General features: G+C 39.1%; 1 protein-coding gene across 2 annotated transcripts in view; it reads left to right on the top strand.

The window, feature by feature from the left end:
- Window positions 1-1,649: 1,649 nt before the first annotated feature.
- Window positions 1,650-25,094, top strand: part of EIF2AK4 (eukaryotic translation initiation factor 2 alpha kinase 4) — an 86,335-nt gene continuing 62,890 nt past the window's right edge. Inside the window, exons 1-6 of one of the 2 annotated variants that reach the window (XR_001597787.2) lie at window positions 1,650-1,893; window positions 10,977-11,089; window positions 14,010-14,112; window positions 18,900-19,052; window positions 20,562-20,642; window positions 21,764-21,912. Coding sequence is in view for 1 of the 2 variants with exons in the window: in XM_016152190.2 (XP_016007676.2) it covers window positions 1,750-1,893; window positions 10,977-11,089; window positions 14,010-14,112; window positions 18,900-19,052; window positions 20,562-20,642; window positions 21,764-21,912 (743 nt within the window). In the remaining variant the exon portion in view is untranslated. The remainder of the gene's footprint in view (window positions 1,894-10,976; window positions 11,090-14,009; window positions 14,113-18,899; window positions 19,053-20,561; window positions 20,643-21,763; window positions 21,913-25,094) is intronic. The other variant, XM_016152190.2, reaches the window with a different exon arrangement.

Raw genomic sequence — 25,094 nt, forward strand, 5'->3', positions numbered from 1 at the left:
TGGCAATACAAATTAACTGGCAGAATGCACAGTAACTAGAACTTTCATAAACTGATGGAAATGTGGAATGGTACAACCAATCGCTTTGGAAAAGAGTTTGTCAGTTTCTTTTGTTGTAAAATTTTGACTTTGAAATAGTTTCAAACTTACAGAAAAGTTACAAGAATCATCTAAAGAATTCTCAAATTCCCCAATGGTTGACATTCTACATATGACTTATAATCATCTCTATTTTCATTGGGGAGCCAATTACATACGTAATATCTATAACCCCTTTAAGACTACAATAGAAATTTCCTAATAACAAGGACACTTTTCTATATGACCACAATATGACCTTTAAAGTTAGGATTGGAGTGATATGATCATATATGTGATTTAGAAACATTACTCTGGCTGCAAAAGGAAGAATGGCTTACAGTGGGCCAAGAAAGAAGGCAGTGACTGGTTTTCAAGCCATAGAAGTCATCCAGAGAAGAGATGATGGTGGCCTGAACTAAGAGGCAGTGAGGATGGAGTGAAGTAGATGGATTCAAGAAATGATGACTATCTGGATGTGAGAGTTGACAGAAAGGGAATCCAGGATCACACTTAGTAGGCTTGGGCCAATCCTAGGAGGGTGGTGCCATTTATCTACACAGGGATCACTGGGGAAAGAACAGGCCTATGGAAGGAAGAAGATGGTTTGATGACATTGTAGGTCGAACTAGTTCATTTGTGTTTTCTGGCCCAAACTGAGTGGATAGATGACAGCAAGTTACCTAAATAATCATTATTTAGCAAACAGTATAGTGGTAAGCAAGATAAAGGAAATTTTACTTAAACCTGACTTGGGGTAAGGTGGGTATTCTAAACCCGACTTGCAGCCTTTGTAAGCAACTGAGGCTGAAGTACAATGATGATATCTGGGTAGATAGGTTAATTTGCAAACTCAAAAAATATGATTGGAGACAGAATATTATAGAAAGATCCCTAAATTCACATTAAATAAACTGAGCATGGAACGTGATTCTCTTCAGGGAATGTAGCTCATAAAGATGCCTGTGTGGAAAGACATTTTTCAGTTGATATTACAAGGTGGTACTGGAGATCCCTAAAGATGTAAATGTAAGGACAAAGAACATGCATTAGATATTGAATCTATAATTAAGGGGATGAGTTTGGGGATACAAAACTGAGTAGTGGTCACGACTTTTAATCCTAGTAGACCTGTAGGATGGTCCTAGGTGAGACGGTGACTTGAAAATCCATCAAATTCCGTCTTTTAAGAGTTTCCTGTCACTACTGGTGCCAGGATTATGGAATTCCAGCAGGCACTTCTGTTAAAGAGACTTATTTCGTGAAAACGAAACCATTTGCTGTTATTATTCTACTCTAATTGATTTACTCTCTCGAGTCCCTGCAGATTCCTTTGCTCGGATTCTCCCACATTTTGTGGGCAAAACTGTCTCCTAGCCTCGCACCCTAGGCGGTACTCCTGGTGTCGCCAGAGGGTGCTCCCGGCAAGGTTCCCAGCCCCTGGAATGACACCCCCCGCACCACGGACCGCCCCGGCGTATAGCCCCGCCCCCGGGACGGCACCCTGCCCCCGGACCGCCCCGGCGTGTAGCTCCGCCCACGGCACGGAGCTCCGCCCGCGGCACGGAGCCCCGCCCCGGGTCAGTCCCGGTTGCGGAGCCTAGCCTGGGAATCTGGCGCCTGCCCTCCGCCGCCAGCGCGGGGCGGTCCTGCCTCGGCTGCAGCGTTGCGATGGCTGGGGGCCGTGGGGTGTCCGGGCGCGGCCGGGACGAACCACCAGAGAGCTACCCGCAGCGACAAGCCCACGAGCTGCAGGCCCTGGAGGCCATTTACGGCGCCGACTTCCAGGATCTGCGGCCGGACGCGTGCGGACCGGTAGGAACGTGGCTCCTCGGGCCGCGGCTGGTTTGCTGCGGCCCAGCCTCTCTTGGCGCGACCTCCTCTGGCCAGGCCCGGCCGCCGGAGCCAAGTTGTCCGCCCTCTTTAGGATTCTGCAGTCCTTTAATCCCTCCCACTTCCACCCACGCTCACTTTTTGTCCTTGCGCTCTCAGCTGCTCGGCGGGTCTGCAGAATCCCCCACTTGGGCCAAATTCTCTCACAGCCATTTCTCCAAGTCGACTCTCTTACCTGGCACTGCTTCTTATTCCCACTGACAGCCCATAACATCCCTACTTCCTTCCAATCTTGTCCCTTACCCCTCTGAAAGCCCTTGAGTGTAATATAACAGCTCATTCATAGGGATCCATTACTACTTTGTTCCGGGAACGCTTTGGGGGCGCTTGCACAGATCTTACTGATGCTGTCCATCAAAATTTTCTTCAAGTCGCACCCTCCCGTGTTCACGGTTGTAAAGCACGTAACCTCACTTTACTCCCCAGGCATCCTTACTATACTTTCCAGTATGGAGGAACTTTCCTGTACCTTCCTCTACGATACATTCATCTTAGCTGAAATGGAGAGGGCATGTGCGGAGTCTAGACCTTCTTAAGTATCATTTGGTTTAGAATGTTATTTTCCTTTTGTTTGGAAATAAGTTAAGGCACACTATAAGCTGTTGATAGTTTCCCCCCCATCCTTGAAGAGTTATCTACCGAAATATTAGGTCCCTGAGTATTATCATTTAAAAGGTAGTTATTTGCCTTTAATTTTGACATTTCACATCTTTTCTACCCATCCAGGATTTCCTCAACAAATAGGATCTTGGTTCTAAGGCATTGGGAAAACAGGCCCTGCCTTCAGGGAGCTTACTTTTCTAGTGCTTAATTTCAAGAGTTATTTTAAACCAGAAATAGCAAAATGTAAATATTCCCCTTATACATGCTTATAATAATATAAAAAACCCCCATAACTTTCTGGTAATCTGGTAACTTCTCTGTTCCTAAATATTGAGACTCAGGAAGTAAGTAGGCCCATTAAGCAGCCAAAATAGGTGTCATGCCCAGATCACTGCAAAGCCCCTAAGACTTCATTCAGAGCCAGTTTTTTTACTTTATACATGCTGAATTATCTAGTCCCAAGGCTGCAGAAAACCTGACAGGAGAAAGGAGCTGCTGTAGGTAGAGATACTATTAATCTCAGTTTTTACAACTGGTGACCTTCATAACAAGATAGAAAACTAACAAAATCAAACAAAAACTGAAAAAGGCAAACGGAAGGATTCAAACAGCTGTCCTTGGCCCAGGGTTCTCAAGGCAAATAGCCTCAACACTTCCAGGCCCCACAGGCAAATAACTGATGGTCATAAGGATGAATCAGTGTAGTCCTTCTGCAAGTACTTATTATCACCTGCTGTTTACAGTCTTTAGGAAAAGGTTATTCAGGTCCACTATCTTTTATCCAAAATCCTTGAGGCCTGATGGATTTTAGAATTCAGAAGTCTTTGTGTTCAGGTTCATTTGTGTACCTTCCATTACCTTACCGAACACATCTCAAAGTGTTCGAGGGAGGGGTCAGCATCCAAAATCAAACACAACTAAATGTGTGACCCTGTTAAATAAAGATTGATAGGCTGGTGTCAGTTCAGGCCAAATTTGCTGCCAGTAAATTCAGGTTAGAATTTATTGACCTGAATAAACTTCAGGTTTTTTCAAACTTTTGAAGTTTTTTAAACTTCTTTTTGGGAGATGTGTTATAATGTAGATTTCAGTTTAGTGGCATATGTATATCATTTATAAATAAACATTTTGGAAGCGAATACTAAAAATTACATAAAAAATTTGGACACCACTAATTTAAAATATAATTTGCTCTAGAGTTATATATTTATTATTAGCTTAATTATCTTGACTAATTTTCCATGTGAGCAAAGGGTCTGCTCATTTATAATTTGATAACTTCCACTTCCCTCCCCAAAGCTCACATATCTCTGGGCCCACCAGCAGTGTCTAAGACTGTTTTCCTACATTTTCCCCAACATTGTAGACATCACACTTTTTCATTTTTGCTAGTAGGTAGATGAAACGTTTTATTGCTTTAGTTATAAATTATATAGACCACTTTTGTTTGTAAGCCATGGATTTTTCTTTTTCTGTGGACTGTTTATGTGCTTTGGTTCATTTTTTCACTGTATTGCCTATTTTCTTATTTATTTGTCTGAGCTATTTATAAGTTAAGAAAATTAGCATTTTGGGTCATATATTGCAAATATTCTCCCCTAATTAACCATGTGTATTATGATATTTATGTAATTTATGCAATTTTTTAAAATTTTAATTTGGTTATATGACCTTTTTGTTTGTTTTATGGTCTCTGTTTTTTTTTCCTATAAAAAACTTACCTACTCCAATATTACCAAAAAAATGAAATCTTCAAGGTTTTCTTTTAATTCTTTCATGACTTCATTTTAAAATTTTTATCAAATATTGAAATGGAGAGAGAGGTTTTTTTTTTTTAGTTTAAATATATTGAATTTTAAAAATCCCATAAAATCTAGAGAAATGTTATCTAATTTCCATTTTCTGAGCTTTTGCTATCATTATTTCTGTCTTTGATATCTTCACAGACTTAAAAACAAAGTCTTGCCCAGATTGCCCAGCTTGTACTTATTACTTCATTTTTAGATTTGTTATATTTTCACGGACTAGTGTCTTCCCCACAGAAGTTACAGAATATGAGATCTGAAGCAAGTGAGAAACAAGAGGCCATGTCAAGCCAACTCTTGTCATCAAGATTTAAGGAAAATACGATTAGCAGAATCTTAGGTAACAATTCTAGGCCAGAAATGTGAAAGTGGTTTGAATCGTGTAACATTTTTAAAAAAATATAATTGTGGTAAAAAGCATATAACATTAAAATTTACCACTTTAACCATTCTTAAGTACATTTCAGTAATGTTAAGTATGTTTGCATCATGCAATGAAAAATTTCGTTGGTATTTTTAACTAATTTTTCAAACCTCATCCTCACTCTGCTGCTTGTCTTATAAACTAATGACAACCAAGGGTTGTCATTAACCCTTATGCTTCAGCCTTGAAACCAAAAGATTTGCTGCTGTGTGGAGTAGCTGATAAACTCAGTTTTTAATAGTCTTATTCCTCACTCTAGTACTCTTAACAGAAATAGACACATCCTCAAATCAGTTAATTTGTTGAGCCTGAGTGTTAGGAAATTCTGGAGGACACCACATTTACTGAGCAGCAGGGATTTGTGAAAGCATTGGCTCCTCTGTGGGATGTGCACTGTGCTGAGCAGACGGTCCCCAAGGTCAGTGTTTCTAATCCTGTGGGGGGTAATTTAAGATCCTTGGGTTTATTTCTTGAAGAGCTAATTTTTTTTTTTTTAACAAATTCCAAATGAGCATTACTTCTGTTATGTATCAGAACTGATTTATATCATTCTTTGACTTTTTATATGCTTTTAAGGATTTGTTGGGCTATTTTTATAACAGTTTGGGAGAGTACCAGCTTCATGGTCCCATTAAGAAGCAAATTTAACTCATAGCAATATATGACCTTCTCTCCATTACTGCTTTTTAGGCTGTTTCATGTCACTTGAATTTTCAGTCTTCAGAACAATTTTTTTTCTCATGTAGGATTTTGTATATTCTATAGTTGATACATTCCACATTGTGTTTTCCCCTCCTTTAGTGCTCTCAAAAAATTTTGTTTACCCCTTATTTTGTGTTTATTTGCCTGCAAATAATTTAGGAATTCATTATTTCCTCATGCAGGTTAAGTCAAAGATTTTATCAACACTGAATTCTAATGGCCATGTATCTTCCAAATGCATGAAGGAGGCCCTATCCCCACACCACTCCCCAGTACGTCTTGGTTGTTAAACCATTTTTAATTGTTATATTCAGCTCCAGGAGTCCTCAAGTGCCCTGATTTAAGTTAATGTATGGTTTTCTCAACATGTTTCGCATAAAAGCTTCTTTGCATGTTGGGGAGCCTCCTAGTTCGCTTGAGAAAAAGCTGGCAAATACTCTGTTCTTATCTGTAAAATAACTATTCCCTAACTGTTTTTCCCCCTGGGGAGCCCGTGTTGGTTAGGATTAAGTTAAGCAACATATGACAGAAAACTGTAAAGTTTAATTTTTTGCTTATAAAGTCTGGAGTCTGGGGCCTTTTCTAAATTGCTGCTTCACCATTCTTAATGTGCCCTTTATGGTCCAAGATGGCTGTCTGAACTCCAACCATCACATCTGCATTCCAGCCAACTGGAAGGAGAAAGGGATGAAGAAGTTGCATGTGTTAGGTCTTGTATCTTATTGGCCAGAAATGAACCCATTGACCACACTTAGCTGCAAAGGAGTCTGAGAAATATATCCAGCTTAAAAAAAAAAAAAATCAGGTTTTATTGCTAAGATATAAAAGGAGAAAGGCTATTGTGGAGCAATTAATTAAAGTCTTTGCCTTGTGAAGAGGAATATCATTCTGGTCCAGTAAAACTGTCAGTCGAAGATAAAGGCCTTCAAAGTAGTCAGCCACCTGGTACCTTACGTATCCTGCTCTTTGGGCTGGCTTTACTTGGTACTCAGATCTGGACAAATTGTGAGGTTTTATCCAATCACGTGTCATTACTCAGTAGCCTTGGGTCTGTTCCTTCATCCAAGCCACCGTCACTGGACTCCTGCACCTCTTAAAGCTGAAACCTTTATGCATTCAGGAATCTCTTCACTTTACTTCATAACTCTTTCCCCTTTCCTAAAAGTTTGGGCATTATCTGGCCTTATCACCATTATCACTGCTGTCCTGCTGGTGTTGCTCTGCTGTGGAAGTAACCGGGCACTAGGCCTGCATGGTTTTATATGGCTAGTCCAACCCAGGAATGTTTGCAGAATCATAACTACTTTTTGGGGGGCCCAGTGTTCCCCTTGGTGGACCCAGGGGCTGGCTGAGAAAGGCCTCCTTTGCTGAAGCTTGCCAGCAATCCTTAACTAGATTTAGTAAGCAAAGAATATCTTCAAAATGTGTAGTCCCCCAGTAGGCCTCTGTTTATTGAAGCCTGATTCCTGTTCCAGTAACTCCCCGGATAAAAGCGAATGTTTCTCTGTACCATTTCTGGAAGTTAGTTACATTCAGCTATACTCTTCATCTCCTACATAAAGATAAAAGTAAGTGTTAAACCAGATTGTTTTCTTACATATGCAGAGGTAACTCACTTCCTGTGGTATATGTTGTCTACATGTTGCAAGATTGTTTCCATACTGGGCTCAAGAAAGGCCTATCCTTTGGTTTGCATTTGTAGTTTCTACTTGTACAGCTTGCTGACAATCACATTTCCACTTCTTACATTTATATGATTCTTGTTCCTTCCAAAACAGAGGGCTACTCCAGTTTTATTGTTTCAAAAACAGAAGATCTGCCATTAATTCCAAGGTGGTGTGCTTGTATTTTAACATCTTGACTTACCTCTTTCACATTGGGCTTGCCAGGTTTTGAATATTTTGCTTTAAAAAGACCATCTGTATGGCATTTCCCCTCATTTTCTTACTTTCTTATTTCTTTAGCTTCTTTTAAGCTATCAGTCCATATGGATTTCGAGCCATATATTCATTTGTTCTGAAATAAAGTTTCAACAGCCAAATGAGAAAATGAAAGGCAGAATGATGTATAAGGGAAGACATATTAGTATAAGATAAATTGACCCTTCTTAAGATAAGACTGAGCACTACTTTATCTTTGTACTGCTTACTTCAGATTAATCCAAGGTAGTGTTTGCATGTAAGGATAACATATAGATACACAAGATTGGCCATAAATTGGTAATTGTTGAAACCGTCTGGCAGATACACAGAGTTCATTTATCTCACTATCAGCTTTTGTTGCAAATTTCCATAATAAAAAGTTTTTCCAAAAGTGAGGCTATTTAAGGTGACTGGTCAAGGCAATAGTCTTTCTTTTTCTTCTTAGCAACTATGTATTTTAGCTGTTCATAGCAGCTAAATGCTTCCTGTGCTAAATTCTGTCTGATATGTAAAGCAGATAACAGTTGGCCTACCCTGGATGGAGGGAGAACAAGTCCCAGAGCCCTGTTAGCTCAGTCTCACCCTTGCCATTTTGAGGATCCTCAGAGGAGACCCACCAGCTTCTGCTTGCTTTTGTTCCTCATGTTCTTCTGTTTTTCTAGAAGAGCCCTATCTCCCATCAAATAGTAAAGCCCATTTTGTCTGTGTTATGCCCAGGACCCATCCATCACCTTCTGCCCTCCAAAGGGTTTTGCTACTTCAGATGCTAATTTTGTCTCTTTCCTGCTCTTCCATAACATTCATCATCATCTTCACATGCTCTAGTATCTCCCATCTTCAAAACAGAACAAAGTAAATTCCTCCCTCAATTTCACACCCTCACCCCCGTCTATTGCCCTATTCTCTCTCCCCCTTAATGCTCAAACCTAAACTTCCTTGAAGTTGTCTAGACTTGTGTCCTTTTCCTCATCTAGTGTTTGCCCCTCATCACACTGGGTCTGCATTCAGTGCCCATGGAACTTGCTCTTAGCAAGATCATCTGCAATCCCTATGTTACTCCAGCAATGGAGGCTCTATCCTCATCTTACTCATCTTCAAGGAGCATTTGTGGTAAGACACTTCTGTTTTCCTCCCTCGAGGCATGGTCTCTTTTTCAGCTTTATCTCAAATCCACTTTATGTTTCCTTTGCTGCCAACACAGGATTGTTATAATAGCTTTTGACTTCTGCTTTTACTCTTCCCCATTCATATTTTACTCAGCTGCCAAAGTGACCTTTTAAAATGTCTTAGATCATATCATTCCCATCTTAAAACCCTGACAGATATTTTACCTGGCTGACAAGGCCCTTTGTGATCCAGCCATTCCTTACCACACCTGCTTCTTGCCTCCCCCATCCCTCTTGTGTTCCAGACATACTGGCCTCCTTTTGGTTTTCAGAGTACACCAGTCCCTTTCCCACTTTGAGTAGTCTATTTATGTGTTCTTTCCTTGTCTAGAATGCTTGGTCTCTGGCTTGTCTCAGCTTCAGTCCAACAACATCCACAAATGGGTCTTCCCTGATGACCAAATCCAAGTGTGTTCCCTTCTACCCACCACCAGGCACTCTCTGAGTGCAGAAGAGGCAAAACTTTGCCTCTGTCCTCCTAGAGTCTCCAGCAGGGTCTGAGAATTAAATTGACATAAAACCAATTAATAGAAGAAAAGCATGCAAATTTTTACACATATATAGGAAGCTCCACAGGAAAATGAAGATTGAAAGAAGTGGCTAGGCCTAAAGTGTTTATACAATAGGTTGAACAAAGAGAGGCAATTGTGGAAAAGTAACTAAAAGATGTGGGGAGACTAAAGGAGGATGAGAGTCATTTTAACAAGGTTGGTCCATTTGTACAGAATTCTCCTGGTCCCAATACCCTGTCTCTGGTAATGTTTCTTCCTGGTGTAGGAGAGCATCTTTTACATGGGGGCTTTCTCTCCTGCTTTCAGGAAGAAAAGAGGGAGTCAGAGTGTCCTTGTACCTGCTGTTTCCAAGCACCTTTAGCTCAAAATAATCCTTATACCAAAGTGGCGTATCATGAGGTGGCCTGTTCTGTCGCCCTTCAGGGGCATCACATCATCTCTTCAGTAGCACTTTCTAAACTTGTACTTACATATGTATTGTTTGTTTTTCCCCCATGAGACCAGAAGTTCCATAACAGCTGGAACCAGCTTTGTTTTCTCACCTCTGTGCGCTAATAGTGTCTGACAGAGTCAGTGCTCAATAAGCACGGGTGATGAGGCGTATGAGTGAGTGCCTGAAAAGCCTCATGGATCATGGGTATTTAACCCTCCCCAGGACCCTGTTCCCAGAATCCTGCTTTCCTGGAGCCTTACCACAGCTTTTTATCAAGGATTATGAAAACCATATAAAAACTGTACTTATGTATTTTATACATTTAGTTTAAGAGAACTTTGTTTATCATATAATTCAGGGTACCATATGTAAGGTTCAGATAATACATTTCTGCTAAAATTTAATGTTGCTCAGAACTTTGTTGCTCCTAAAAGAATTTAAGAATTTTTATGCTTTCTCTTTTTTATTAAATGTCACTTTTTTTTTTTTTTTGGCCCTGGCTGCCTCAACATTCTGAGTCAAAGTTAAGGCAACAATTCAGTCACAACTCAGGACTGGCACTAATGAGGGTGTGGCTTATGAAAAAGACACAGGTTTAAGAGTCGAAGTTTGATTTGAATTCTAGCCTTATTACCGTATATCTTTGGGCCAGACACTGAAACTGAACCTAAGCTGCACTATCTGTAAAATGGAGGTAGTACCTACCTTGCAGAGTTGGTAAAGTGCTTGGAGCGTATGAGTAGATGTTTCCTCCCTCAGCCTCTCTTTTGTCATGATGTATATAGAGATAATATAAACTGCCTCAGCACTTTTTTGGAAGAAGTATATTTAATACATTAAATAACAATAGAGTATTTAGTTATTTTGTGGAAAGCAGTTGGTTGAAAACATACACAGTTTTAGAAGAGCTATCAGATTCCATGTCAAGGTTTTCACTTGTTATTATCTCAGTATTCAACTCTCAAGTGAAATATCCCCTGGTTAGGCCTTCCCTGACCTACCTACCTGTCTGAATATCTTCTCCCCACCACTGCGTCCCATTACTCTGCGTTATTTTCTTTACAGCACTTACATGCTTACCACTATTGGAAAGTTCTCTTTTGTCTTCATCAGCTAGTTGGATCTTTGCCTGTCTAGAGTTACCCCTGTTTTCCTAGCATCTAGGATGGCACCCACACATAATTGGCACTCAGTAACATTTGAATGGAAGCTATATGAAGCATTTTGGTTCACTCAGATAACTTTGAAAAGGAAAATGCATTCTGTCAGACACAGGTTTTGTTTTTTAAACTATGCTTTAGGAAAATATGACAACACCGTATCAAATATAATTACAAGTAACATTTAAAAAGTAGAACTTTTGAGCTAAGATGATGATGATCATCATTAATAATTGGCTCTCTAGATTAAAAAAGTAGTCATTTTTTTTCTTTTTTAGGTCAGAGGACCCCCTGAAATCAGTTTAGTTCTATACCCTCAGGGCCTGGCTGGTGAAGAAGTATATGTGAAAGTGGATTTGAGGGTTAAATGCCCACCAACTTATCCAGATGTGTGAGTACATTTATAAATAGCTTTAATGTGATTTCAGTTCTCTGTTTTAACAACATAGAAACGGGTTGAAATTAATGATATTTTCTCCTTCCTTCTCCTATTCCATTTAAAATTTCATTTCCTGTCGCCCACATTTCATCAAAACTGTATCAGCAATAGACATTTTCATAAAACCTATCTCATGTTCAGTCTACTTCTAGTTATAAAATAGTCACTACAGATGCTAATATTTGCTCCATGACTAATTGTTTACTTCTTCTGATACATTTACTTTTGTTTGTTTAATTCTTTGTAAACTAAGACGTGGAACAACCCAGAAGAAAAGAATAAAGGTTTAGTAGCTTGAATACTTAGTTTTAAAGTATGGTTGACATTAGGACTTGAAGTAGCCTTCTGAGGCACATGGGACTTTACTCTCTAGAGTAAAGGACGATTTAGAGTGGCCCTGTTTCTGGGGGACACTGCTAATTCGTCTTCACTGTGCAGGGCTGCCCCATGCCCCAGAGGGCAGGTAGCATCCCTGGCCCCTACCCACTAATGCCAGGAGTGATCTCCAGCCAGTGAGACCATCACAAAACTTCACATATTTCCAAACTCCCCCGAAGATGATTCCACCTCTGGTTGAGAACCACTGATAGAGCAGAAGTGATAGCAGTCAGGACTCGAGTATTCTTTTTTTTTAAGTATCATAAATATTCCATGTAATCTTTCCCTAGACTTTCCATAAGGAAAAAGGTAGATTGGCCTGGATTGTGTTTTGTGGTTTGAGCTTATTGTGCAGGGAACCAGTGAAGGGAAGTGACAGATAAAAGGAAGCACTGCCTTACAGTGGGTGGTAATGTCATGGAGTTTGTTATCCTTAAAGGTGATAGAGGATGTGAAAATACAGATAGATCAAGATGAGCTCCTTGAAGTTAGTAACCCTCTTTTGCCCCAATACTGTGCCGGGAGAAGATATATAGTAGGTATGCAGAAAGCTAATTAATGAAGTGATTAAAGGTTAATTGAATGTATGAAAGAAAAAGAGGACAGTGCCTGTCTAGGTTTTATTTTTCCTGATACCAAATAGGTGGCATCTTTTCTGACATCAACTGGGTGTCCAGCAATTCAGTTCAATTCTGACAGACTATTTGTAGTTATTGCAGATCCCATGGGTTAAAGGTTCAGTCCCACAGGGCTTCCAATGCCGGCTGCAAGTACCAGTACTTCTGATCAACCAGCTATATGTTCACAGGTTCCTACAAACTCCTCCTTGGGTTTAATAATTTGCTAGAACGGCTCACAGAACTAAGGAAGACACTTGACTTACTATTGCCAGTTTATTATAAAGGATACAATTTAGGAACAGCCAGATGGAAGAGATGCATTGGCAAGGAATATAGGAAGGGGAGCTTCTATACTGGAAGCTTCTATGTCCTCTTGACATTGACAGATGTCCCTTGAGAGGCACAGTCACTGGCGTTGAGAACCACTGCACAAGAGAATTAATTATTCAGGTAAATCTCGATGTGTCCACTTGGTGAAAATATGGGATGATGTTTTTAAAAACCAACAAGGAAATGCTTATAAAAAGTTAAAAAGTAGACACACTATCACCCAAATAAAATTACAGATTATGTGGCAAGAGCGTAAAGAGAACACTGGAGAATTTTAAAAATTTAATTAGTGTTGTAAATGAAGTTTTTACCATTCTGTTATGACTGCTAATATAATAACTGCTTAACTTTTTTTTAATTATGTAAGGCTTGACTTGGGTAGTATGGTGTAGGAAAACTTTCCTTTTCTGCAGAATAGCCCTTGAGGCCACTATGAGAGAATCCTGAGTTAGATGGACCATGCATAGACTCAGAACTATATGGTATTTCTATTTTCCTCATATATATAAACTACTTTGTCTCATATCCATCTATCCAAATAGATAATGATTGTAGCAACCTAGTATAATTGAATCACTGAGAGGACTCTTAGATACTGAATAGGAAAGGCTGTACTAAGGTAAAATACCATGGATTACTCTGAAATGCTTGATAGGTAGTAGAGAATCATCTTCTCTTCAGTAAAATCAAATAAAGCCTATTTAATCTCAGTAACTTGTTATTGGATGTTTATTGGTTGGGAATAAAAGGGAACCTGAGGGCTGGCTGTGTACTTTTCTTGAGTAGGCAGTTTTGAGCCGTAGTTTTGCTCTATAGAGATGAAGAGGAGTGTGAGGCGTCTTTGGAACAGGCAGAGTTTGCAGAGTGTGCAGGACTAGATTTATACATGAGCGAGTGAGCATTTTTCCACCTCATTTACAATCAGAGTGAGTAGACACAGCATGTTGAGGGAATACTAGATGGATCATCGTGACTCCATGTGGCCTAATTATTCTTGTCCTGGTTTATGCTAGAGCACATGAACTAGAGCAAAGCACTTGGCCTCTTGCGGGTGACCTGTCAGAGCAGGTTAATTGATGTGGGCAAGCCAGGGTCAAGCATTACCATACAAGGGCATGCATGGTTAAATTACACACAGAGCTGGAGTGATTTTTCTAAAGGCGATACAATAGTAGTTGATATAGAAAATTTTAATGAGATTGTAAAGCCGAAATCAGAGACAGTGGAGTTGGTGAGATACTGGGATAGAGCCCTAGTAAGTCTAGTTATCTTGGGGAGTAGGGCACTTGATGGCCCACACCCATGTTGGCCAACCCACTTGCTTCCCACAGGCTGCAGGTGACTTCCTGATGAGCACTGTGTCAATAGAATTGCTGGAAGCTGAAATCCTTTTAAGGTGAAGGGAAATGTTGCTGAGAGTATAGAGGGATTCACAGATGAGGCCTGTATAAAAGCTTTGGGCCCAGTGCTTGGAACTTGGCAAATATTAATGCAAACAGGCTACTCTTTTCGGAGTAACTTCATTTTGGTTTTTTCTTTTCCAGAGTCCCTGAAATAGAGTTAAAGAATGCCAAGGGTCTATCAAATGAAAGTGTTAATTTGTTAAAATCCTACCTAGAAGAAGTGGCCAAAAACCATTGTGGAGAGGTAAGACTTGTTTAACTGGAATTGTAAGAGGATAGTTAAAATCTCATCACGTTCACCAGTGTTTGCTTTCCTGCCTTTTCTTTGGCTTACAGGTTTTTCCATTGTACATCAAATCTAATTTTGACCAGAGTATTTTGTTTCACACTGATATCTACAAAGGGAAACATTATTATTTGTATTTCTTTAGTATGTATGAATTAAATTGTGGAGTGTATGTAGGCGGTATCATTGATGGTAAAGAATTTTTCTGAAAACAATCCATATGAACCTAGCCATACTTTTTGTGTACTTTGGATCTGGCATCATGACCTGATCTTGATTTGAAACTGTGTTGGAAAATTTTTACAGACAAGTGATTTTTAACCAAACTTTGCCACTTCCCTTTTTCATATCAGAAGCACCAATTGCTTTCCTTGTCAGTAATTAGTGACATGTTCTAACCCTTCAGTGTTTTTCCTCTACCCAAGCATTTATTTACATTTAGTACTAATGCTCTCTTCTTAATCCTCTGTGCATCAGGGTCTACATGAGTTCTCCCTCTGGAAGGCTAGCCTAGGTAACTTCTTAGGGCAGAGTGTTACTGTATGTTCATTAGGCCAGACCAATTCCCTTTACAGACAGTCCTCTATTTTGTGTAAAATTACTCAATGATTTTGCCTAGGCTTAACTGTCCCATCTTGTAAAAACTGACAAGAGTTAAGTAAAGACAAGCCCTAGGCCTCTGTTTCTGTTTTGTCTCTAGTAAAGTACCTTGACAGTTTTTCACTTGCATTCTATAACAGCATGACCCGTGGGGTGCTTCTGGGCTATAAAAAATTTTGCCCACTTATGTTACTGTTTCTGTAAACTTCAGTGATTATTGAGGTACAGAATGTATTGTAGAACAACCCGACAAAAACTGGGCATTGGGAATTATTCTGAAGTACTCTCTAGTCTAAGGGGACTCTAATGTGTAACCGAAAAAAATAATATGAAGTTATATTGAAAATTTAGCTACAGAATCCTCTGGTTTCTTGAATTCATGACTTATGAGATTTTTTGAAAAATATTTTTGCTTTATCGTTTTTTTATAATACAGTATTGTGTACTGTAATCACTATGTTGTACATTAGGTCACCAGAACTTAATTATTTTATAACTGGAAGTTTGTATCCTTTAACCAGCATCTCCCCAGTCACTCCGCCCACTGCCCCTGGTAACCACAATTATGTTTCTCTGGGTTCTCCTTTTTTAGATTCTTCGTGTAAGTGCGTGCTATCATACAGTAGTTGTCTTTCTCTGACTGATTTCACTTAGTAATGCCCTCAGGGTCCAGCAGGATGTCTTTCCTCATGGCCAAATAATATTCTGTTGTATATATATTCCACATTTTCTTTATTCATTCATCTGTTGATAGACACTTGGGTTGTTTCCATGTCTTGACTATTGTAAATAATGTTGCAGTAACATGGGGTTGCAGCTATCTCTTCAAGATCCTGTTTTCATTTCCTCTGGATATATACTCAGAAATGGGATTGCTGGATGATATGGTAGTTCTATTGTAATTTTTTCAGGTACCTCCATACTGTTTTCCATTGTGGCTCCACTAATTTATATTCCTACCAACAGTGCATGAGGGTTCCCTTTTCTCCATCTCCTCTCCAATACTTGTTATCTTTTGTCTTTTTTTTCCCCCAAGTGTCTTGCTATTTATTTTTTTATTTTTTGAGGGGGGTTAATTAATTAATTTTTTTATGGTGACATTGGTTAACAAAATCCGGTAAGTTTTAGCTGTACATTTTAACAGTAAGGCGTATATATTTACATTGTGTGTTCATCTTTTGTCTTTTTGATAATAGCCATTCTGAGAGGTATGAGGTGATTTTGTGATATTGTTTTGCATTTCCCTGAACATAGTGATGTTGAGCACCTTTTCATGTACCTGTTGGCCATTTGTATGTCATCTTTGGAAAATGTTTATTGAGTTTCTGCCAGTTTTTTTAATTGGTTTGTTTGGTTTTGTGCTATAGAGTTGTATGAGTTCTTTATATATTTGAGGTATTAACCCCTTATCAGATATATGATTTGCAAATATTCTCTCCTATTCTGTAGGTTGCCCTTTTGTTTTGTTGGTGGTTTCTTTTGCTGTGCAGAAGCTTTTGATTTGATACAGTCCTACTTGTTCATTTTTGCTTTTGTTGCCCTTGGTTCCCTTTACTTTAAATTACACTTTTTATTTTGAGATAATTACAGATTCTCATGCAATGGTAAGGAATAACGCTGAGAAATCCCATGAATGCTTTACTCAGTTTGCCTCAATGGTAACATTTTGCAAAATTATAGTACAGTGTGATAACCAGGATGTTGACATTGCTATAGTCAGAGACAGAATATTTCCATCACCACAAGGACTCCTTATGTGGCCCTTTTATAGCCACCCCCCTTAACACCCACCTGCACCCCCTCCTAGATACCTGGCAACCACTAATTTTTCTCCATTTCTATAGTTCTCTCATTTTAATAAAATTATGTAAGTAGAAACATATAGTATATAACCTTTGGACTTGGCTTTGTTTTTACTCAGCGTAATTCTCTGGAGATTCATCCAGATTATTGCATATATCAATAATGCTTAGTTTTTATTCCTGAGTAGTATTCTGTGGTATACTATAGTGTTTCATGGCACCACAGTTTGTTTACTGTTCGCCAGATTAAAGACGTCAGGATCATTTCCAGTTTTTCAGCTATTAAAAATAAAGTTGCTATTCATGTACAGGTTTTTATGTCAACAGAAGTTTTTATTTCTCTGGAATAATACATGGGAGTGCAATTGTGGGTGTATGGTAGTTACATATTCAGTTTTTTAAGAAACTGCCAAACTTTTCTAGATTGACTATACCACATTCTTATCAGCAATATGTGAGTGATCCAGTTTCTCCACATCCTGGCCAGCTTTTGATGTTGTCACTTTTAAAATTTTAATTGTTCTGATAGGTGTTGTGATGGTTGATTTTATGTGTCAAATCAGCTAGGCCACAGTACCCAGATATTTAGCCAAACATTATTCTAGATGTTTCTGTGAAGATATTTTTTAGATGAGCTTAACATCATGTGGGTGAGTCTCATCCAGTCAGTTGAGGGCCTTAATAAGAAAAGGCTGGTTTCCGTAGAAGAAGAGAGAATTGACAGGAAATGACCTTTGGCCTTGAACTGCAACATTAACTCTTACCTGGGTCTCCAACCTGGCAGCCTGCCCTGCAGATTTTGGATTTGCCAGGCTCTATAACTCTATAATCACATGTAATTCCTTAAAATCAATCTCTCTGCCTTCCTCTCCTCTCCTCTCCCCTCCCTCTCCCCTCCCCTTCACCCTCTTCTCTCCTCTCTCTGCAAATGTACACACTCACACACCCTGATGGTTCTGTTTCTCTGGAGAACTTTGCCTAATACAGATGTGTATTGTGAAAGAATGGCTCTTGTAAATAGGTTAGCAGAGGTCTCATAAGGTGACATTTGAGCTGAAGCCTGAGGGAAGCAAGACAATGAACCATGTAGATAATGGGGTGGGGCAGTTACCAGTTTTGAAAGTAGTTCTTTTTCACCTAGCATTATATATTTTATCAGATTTGTTTGTATAGAAACTGCTAGTGAATTAAACAGATCGGCAAAAGAAAAACCCTCCAGCACTTGGCTCCTAACTCTTTTCTGGTGTAGAAGAGGTCTCTCTTTAAAGTAACAGAAACTGCCTACTTTTCCCAGCTTTCCTTAAGGGAGCTTTTCTTAGAAATACTGGCCTCTTATACTCTAGTCTGGTGTTTCTTAATTGTAAATTGAAGCCTATCCAGTGAATGCCACAACTTTTGATGTAAATAAAAGATACATTAATTTTCCCCAACAACAGCTTGTGATCTCTTTGTATTTACTCCCTGACGGAAAGGTAAACACCAAGTGAACTAACTTTATATTCTTGTGCCCAGTTACTTCTACTATTATTTACCACTCTGTTTACTCCCTTTAAAAACTGTTTTAAATATATAATTGAAATAAGAATTTTTAAGATGCTTCATTGTAATTGAAGAAAAAGAAATCTCAGTGTGGTGGTCCTCATCTGCAGGAGGAATTTGGCACTCCTGACTCTTGGGGGTCCCAGAAACCCTGCTCCATTGATTTACCTGGTATGATTTATGACTCTCAGGATGTCTGAAAGGGAAGCCTTTTTGCTTCCACTACTGTCAATGAATGCTTCCCTAAGTGGAAGCATTCCCGGTATTGATCAGCCTCCTATTGACACATGACTAAAGATGGGGATAACAAGGACTTTAAATATCTGTCTTCATTTCCACCTAGGATATTTCAGTATATGCTGTGTGGACAGATGAAAAACTCTGATGTTAGCAATGATCATTCTCTGCTCAACTGTCATTATGGAGACAGGTTTTCTAGTTGGGAATGTAGTTTTTATTTTTATGCAGTCTTAAATATTTTATTAGGTTTATTTGTACAGAAAAATATTTTATCAGATCTGTTATTCAGAAAATGCCAATAAATTGAATAGGAAAAACACACAAGTGAAGCTTTTTAATTTTCTAGTAATTTGTCTTGATAGCAACATGATGAGATGAGTCCTATAAAAGCCTTTTCCTGCTGTGATTGCGTCGTGTACCTAATTCAGAATGTGTCCTATCAAGATGAATGTCACTACTGTAAGTGGGTTTCTTACTGCCTGGTTGTTTTTCTGTATTTCCTCCTTTGGGCCTTGTGTTCCCATTATGTGACCATTTTTGTTTGGTTCTCATCTACATGTTTAGGTGATGATATTTGAACTGGCTTACTACGTGCAGTCATTTCTCAGTGAGCATAACAAGCCCCCTCCCAAGTCTTTTCATGAAGAAATGCTGGAAAGGCGGGCTCAAGAGGAGCAGCAGAGGCTGCTGGAGGCCAAGCAGAAAGAGGAGCAGGAGGTGAGACCCTTGTCACCACAGATGGCCAGCCCAAAGGACTGTAAACTTCTATAGGTTGTGACGGTCTCTGCCTACACACTTAACTTTATGTTTTGCTGAACATTTGATTCAAGAACTGTGGGTTCATGTGAGGAAACTGGCCCTAAGAGTCACTGAGAAATTCTACAAGTAGTTTCCTCCGAACAAACATCAGTACTGCCCCTAAGACCCTTAGTGCAGGTCTTTAAATAAAAGAACAGAAAAAAGGATTCAGTTTAACCAAGCTTCTTGTGATCTTTCTGCACTTATAAAGTTGTGCAAGAATTCACTGAGTTTTAGAGGCTGTTCTTCCTTCCGTGGGACAAGTATCTTATACCCAAATGAGTAGCAAGAGGCAAAGACTGAACTTTTTTTGTTCACTAACCATTTGTATATTTTCTTTAGTTGCATAAGAGTATATACACTGCTGTGTTAAAGTCCTTTAATCAAAGATAATGTACATATCTAAATTTCCTTCTCAGGTTTTAAGTTGGTGAGGCTTTCTAGTTTTCTTCTTATAGGTATTACTTTTTCTTACAGTTACTTATAGGGTTTTGTTTTACCTGCTTTTCCTTTTTCTTTTCCCGGTTCATTTTGTTCATCCTGTGCTTATGTTAACACTATTTCTTTGTGGATCCCATTCATTTTGTTACTGCTTATCTCCTATTTAATTGTGTAGCCTAGTTATCATTTAGAGTTTAAAGTTCCTTATTGTCCTTGTTTTTAGGAAGTATATTTTTAGAAGATGGTGAATATTTAGCTAACAATCTTGTTTTGGTGTACTGCTATAACTACCTATAAGTTTTGGGTATGTTTTTTCATTTTGTATTATTGCTCTTCCAGTTTTTGGTGAGTCTTTTAATGGTTTTGATATTACGACCTGGGAATTTAAAGAACTCATAAAAACACATTATTTTTTCTCCACATAAATTCAGACCCAACTGAGCAATAGAACATGAGTCAGTTGGATGGGGATCAAAACACCACTTTTAATACTGAGAAAGCTGTCTGGAGAATGCAGCTGACAGTCTGTGGCATGTGTGAGGGTGGCACTTGTGCTCCCTGAGCCCAGGCACTGAAGACAACTCAGCTCACCTCCACCAGGTCAGCCCCACACTTCATGGTAGATAGCAGGCACAAGCGCATGTTCTCCACAGACAGGCAGACATTAGAGAGACAGCAAAGTGAGAGGGCAACAGTGTTGCTATAGTGAAAGCCTCCCCACCTGGAAACATGGAGAGAAGGGAGTACGTGCTCCCTCCCCACAGAATCTTGACACCTATTTAAATGGGAAAGCCTATTGTGTAAGAACTCTGATAAAACCCAGTAACTACAGTTTGTACTAAGGTTCCATATATTCAGGTCTCTCAGGAAAGGAGAGCTTTAATTTTTTTTCCTAAATTCACAAGAGTGTTTGTGATTTCAGGATTAATACATTGTAGAGTTTTCAGAGATTGGCATTTGATTGGCATTTGGTATGATTTCTTTCAGCAACGTGAAATCCTTCATGAGATTCAGAGAAGGAAAGAAGAGATAAAAGAAGAGAAAAAAAGGAAAGAAATGGCCAAGCAGGTACTCTGCCATACTAAAATAGTTTACATTTTGTTAAACATAAAATTTTTTTATTGCCAGTGATATTTTCCCCTCCTGTGTTACTATCAGTACTAAAGCCTAAAATGAGGCAATAAAAGAATCCCTAAACAGGAAGCAAAATTTAGAATTGTATATTATCTGTAGATGACTTAGGTTCATATAATTATAGTAGTTTATCAAGTAGGTCGAGGGAGAAAAGAGATTGAAGCTTTGATCATTAGCCCAGACTTGAATTCTTAACACTTGGAAAATAAAGCAACTTGTTCATACTAAAGAGTGAACAGAACCATATGGATCTGTTTGAGATTTCATTCTGTGATGAAAAAGAAATATTCAACAGAGGAGGTTTAAAAATCAGTGGTGAAAAAGAATAAAGTTGTTTTTCCTGTATTTTTCCTGAGTCCAGCTCAATCTAAAATCCAGTTATACATGTTTAGAGAAATCCAGAGAAAATTTTACTGGTTCTCTTTTATAGAATTGTGGCATTTAACTTGAAGGAAACTCTAAGGTGTAGTGGGAGGAGGCACCGATGTACAAGTAAGCAGCACCAGGCTTAAAGTTTTGGCTTTTTTACTGCCTAGCTCTGTGACCTTTTGGTGACACTGTCTGTGACTCATTTTCCTCATCCCTTAAAACGGGACTGATGATGCCTTCCTTCATGTCTCATGTAATTACACAGATAAATGCACTGCCCTCTGAAAGTACAAAGCTGTGTACAAACGTAAGATGGTATTACTATTTCCATCAAAACACCTATCTTATGTCTGATCTGCCTTCCTGTCAGCCACTCTGCTCTCTCTTTGAGCGCCTCCTTTTTCTGTTTTTCTGCTTTTGCTCTTCTAACTTTTCCTGTATATGCCAAGATTCTAGCATTTTCATTTATAATTTCACATTTTCTTAAAACTGTAATCTGGCCTTCAGTTTTTGAAACAGTACATATTTGGGCATTCAATTTTTAAAAGTCGAGTTCAACTTTATTACACTTGAAAGCATTCAGCTTAAATAAAATGTGCACTCTTTACTGAATTCATAATTACGTACCATGATTGTCTTCCATTTATGACTTACATCTAAAGTAGGTTTATTTTTCTTTTTTCTAGGAACGTTTGGAAATTGCTTGTTTGTCAAACCAAGATCATACCTCTAGGAAGGACCCAGGAGGATACAGAACAGCTGCCATACTGCATGGAGGCTCTCCCGACTTTGTAGGAAATGGTAAACATCGGACCAACTCTTCTGGAAGGTCTAGGTAAGTGACTGAGATTTCTGATCTGGAAGAATGAAAAACGTAGAAGGAATAAAACAACTTGTAATGAAATCTGATGAATTTTCAGATAGTTTTAACAACCTATTCAAAGCCTACATATCTTAATATATTTGTTAATAATATAAAACCAAATCTTGATTTCACACTATCTTTTTAAAAAAATTTATTTATTTTAGTTTCAAGTATACAGTCCATTGGTTAGACATCAATATAGTTCATAAAACGATCCCTCCAATTGCTCCCTCCCTCCCCTGACCATCAACCTAGCCAGTGTATTAATGCTAACTGCATTCCCTATGCCGTGCTCCCCATCCCCATGACTATCCATCAGCTACTAATTTGTACTTCTTTAACCCTTCACCCCATTCTCCCAGCCCCCCAAACTCCCCTCCCCTCTGTCCATTACCAAATTGTCCACTATTTTTGTGAGTCTGTTTTGATTAGTTTGTTCTTTTTATTCCTTAGATTCCGCATATAAGTGAAATCATATAGTGTTTACCTTTCGCTATCTGACTTAATACCTTCTAGGTCCATCAAAACAATATCTTTTTATATTCCTTTCAGTGTGCATGTGTCTTAATCGCATGTGAGTCTCTTGTAGGCAGTAATTGTAGGGATCTTTTTTTCTTATCCTTTCAGCCTCTTTATCTTTTGGTTGGGGCACTTAATTCTTTTCCATGTAAGGTACTTATTGATAGGAATGTAGTTGTTACCATTCTTTATTCCTGTTTTTGATACATGTTTTTTCTTCTTTAAGAAGTCCTTCCAACATTTCCTGTAATACTGGCTTGGTGGTGATAAATTCCTTTAGTTTATTTTTGTCTGGGAAGCTCTTTATCTGTCCTTCAACCCGAAACAATAGCTTCGCTAGATAAAGTATTCTTGGTTGTAGATCCTGGGTCTTCATCCTGTCAAATATTTTGTGTCAAGCCCTTCTGTCCTGCGTAGTTTCTTTTGAGAAACCAGCTGCCAGTCTTATGAGTGGGTGTTCCCTTGTAGGTAACTATGTGTTTTTCTTTTGCTGCTTTTAATATTCTTTCTTTGTATTTAACCTTTGGCATTTTAATTATGATGTGTCTTGGTGTGGGCCTCTTTGGATCTCTGGTTTTGGGGATTCTCTGAGCTTCCTGGGATTTAAAATCCATTTCCTTCACCAGGTTACGGACGTTTTCCATCATTATTTCTTCAAACATCTGTTCAACATCTTGATTTACTTCAGGTACGCCAATCAGATGGACATTTGGACCCTTAATAGTGTCCCACATGCTCTTTAAATTATTTTTATAGTCTTGACATCTTATCTCTTGCCATTCTGATTGAGTGTCCTTGGCTTTCCCGTCTTCTAGCTAGGGCATTTGATTCTTTTCTTTATTAATTTTGTTTATTCCTTTGTTTATTTCATTTAATATACTTTTCATCTCAAATAATGTGTCCTTCATTTCAGACTGGTTTCCTTTTTTAATTTTCCATTTTTATGTTTTTTATCTTTTTGTCAAAGTTCTCACTGAATTTATCTACACTTCCCAAAAGTTCATTGAGCATCATTATAAGCAGTGTTTTGAACTCAGCATCTATTAGATTACTTGACTTCATTATATCTGGATCTCTGTTCTGTTCTCTCATGTGGTTTCTGCTTCTTTGTCTTCCCATTTTGGCTGCCTTTCCGTGTCTGTTTCTGTGTACTAAGCAAAGCACCTAAGTCTCCCAGTCTTATTAGTGAGGATTTGCGAAGCAGGTGACCAGTGACACAGTCCTGAGAGGCATGCAGCTGGAAACCAAATTTAGCCCCAGTCTCTGCCCCTCCAGGGCCACCTGTTAAGATTTAGAAAGCAATCCACAGATACTGTGCTTATAGTTGCCTCAAAAGGCCACACCAGAAACCAAGGCCAGCTGTCTCCAGTGTGAGTCTAGGCTCTGCGCAGCAAGGAGCACCTGACTCACCGAGGATACACCTGGATGTGGATTGGGTGTGGCTGCGAGTTGTGGGAGGTGGGGTTTCAGGGAATGCTCTGGGCAGAGTGACCTCTGTTATGCAGTTTGATGACATCATGGCTATAGCAGTGTTGTGTCTGGCACACTGGTAGTGGGGATGGCTCAAAAGGGAACAATGGATACCTCCAACACCTGTACAGGCTGAGTCTCACCTAGGCCCTCACTCTGACAAAGTCTCTGGTGCCCGCTGTGCACAGCTGAATCAGCACTGGTGCTCAGAGTGAGCAGGTCTGTCACCGCGAAAATCCACTCACGGATGCGGCCCCGTTAAGAGGCTTCTGCTGCTACCGCAGCCTCTATCTCACTCGGTCTCTCAAGACCTGGCAGGTTCTAGTCCTCGCCCCGTCCTACCTTCTGCCATTGCAGGGTGATTTCCTGGACTTCCCTCTAGTTGTATGGCTCGTTCATCTAGATCCCAGGTGATTTTTCCTTACTGCTTGTTCCTTGTTTCTGTCACAACTTTGATTTGGTCACCAGAGAGATGAGCAGAGCCTTTATCATTTATGCCATTTTTTCCTCCACACTATCTTTTAATTAAACCAGTTTTATAGTTCATTCCCCCATTATAACAGCCTATGACACTTCATAATTTTGCCTCCAATGGAGTTTGATCTGACTTTGAATGACTGAATATTCAGTAAGTGATTTAAAAATTTTCTTCCATCAGAATCATCATCCAGTGAAATTTCACACTGTATGTGTTTTCAGCCTGTAAGTCCTTAGGCCCCACCACAGATAGGCACAGATATAGATGATCTTTTACCTGAGAACTGGAGCTCTAGTGTGCTGCCAGGGCTCCCCGCCCCATAGCCACTGAAGACACTGGGCTTCCCTGCCCTGACAGGTGGGCTCCTGGGTTGTTCCTTATTGTCAGAAGTCACGTGAAGGATACTACCTTTTCCTCCATATCCTTTTCTACTAAAAAATCAAGACTTCCCGAAATATTTGCCGTGACTCTCTGTGGATCAGAAAGGACTTTTAGTACAGGACCCATTTATGAGACTGAGTGAGTGATTAAGTAGTGTAAGGATTATAATTCAACTTCCTTATGTGTTTAAACTATCTCTTATGAGAATCTATGCAGCACTTAAAACAATACTTTTCTTTTATGGAAAGAAATATTTCAGGTACCAAACTAAATAAATAAACTTTCAGGTTATAGTTTGTAAGAA

This window comes from Rousettus aegyptiacus, unplaced genomic scaffold, assembly GCF_014176215.1.
Source record: "Rousettus aegyptiacus isolate mRouAeg1 unplaced genomic scaffold, mRouAeg1.p scaffold_m13_p_3, whole genome shotgun sequence".
Taxonomy (NCBI): domain Eukaryota; kingdom Metazoa; phylum Chordata; class Mammalia; order Chiroptera; family Pteropodidae; genus Rousettus; species Rousettus aegyptiacus.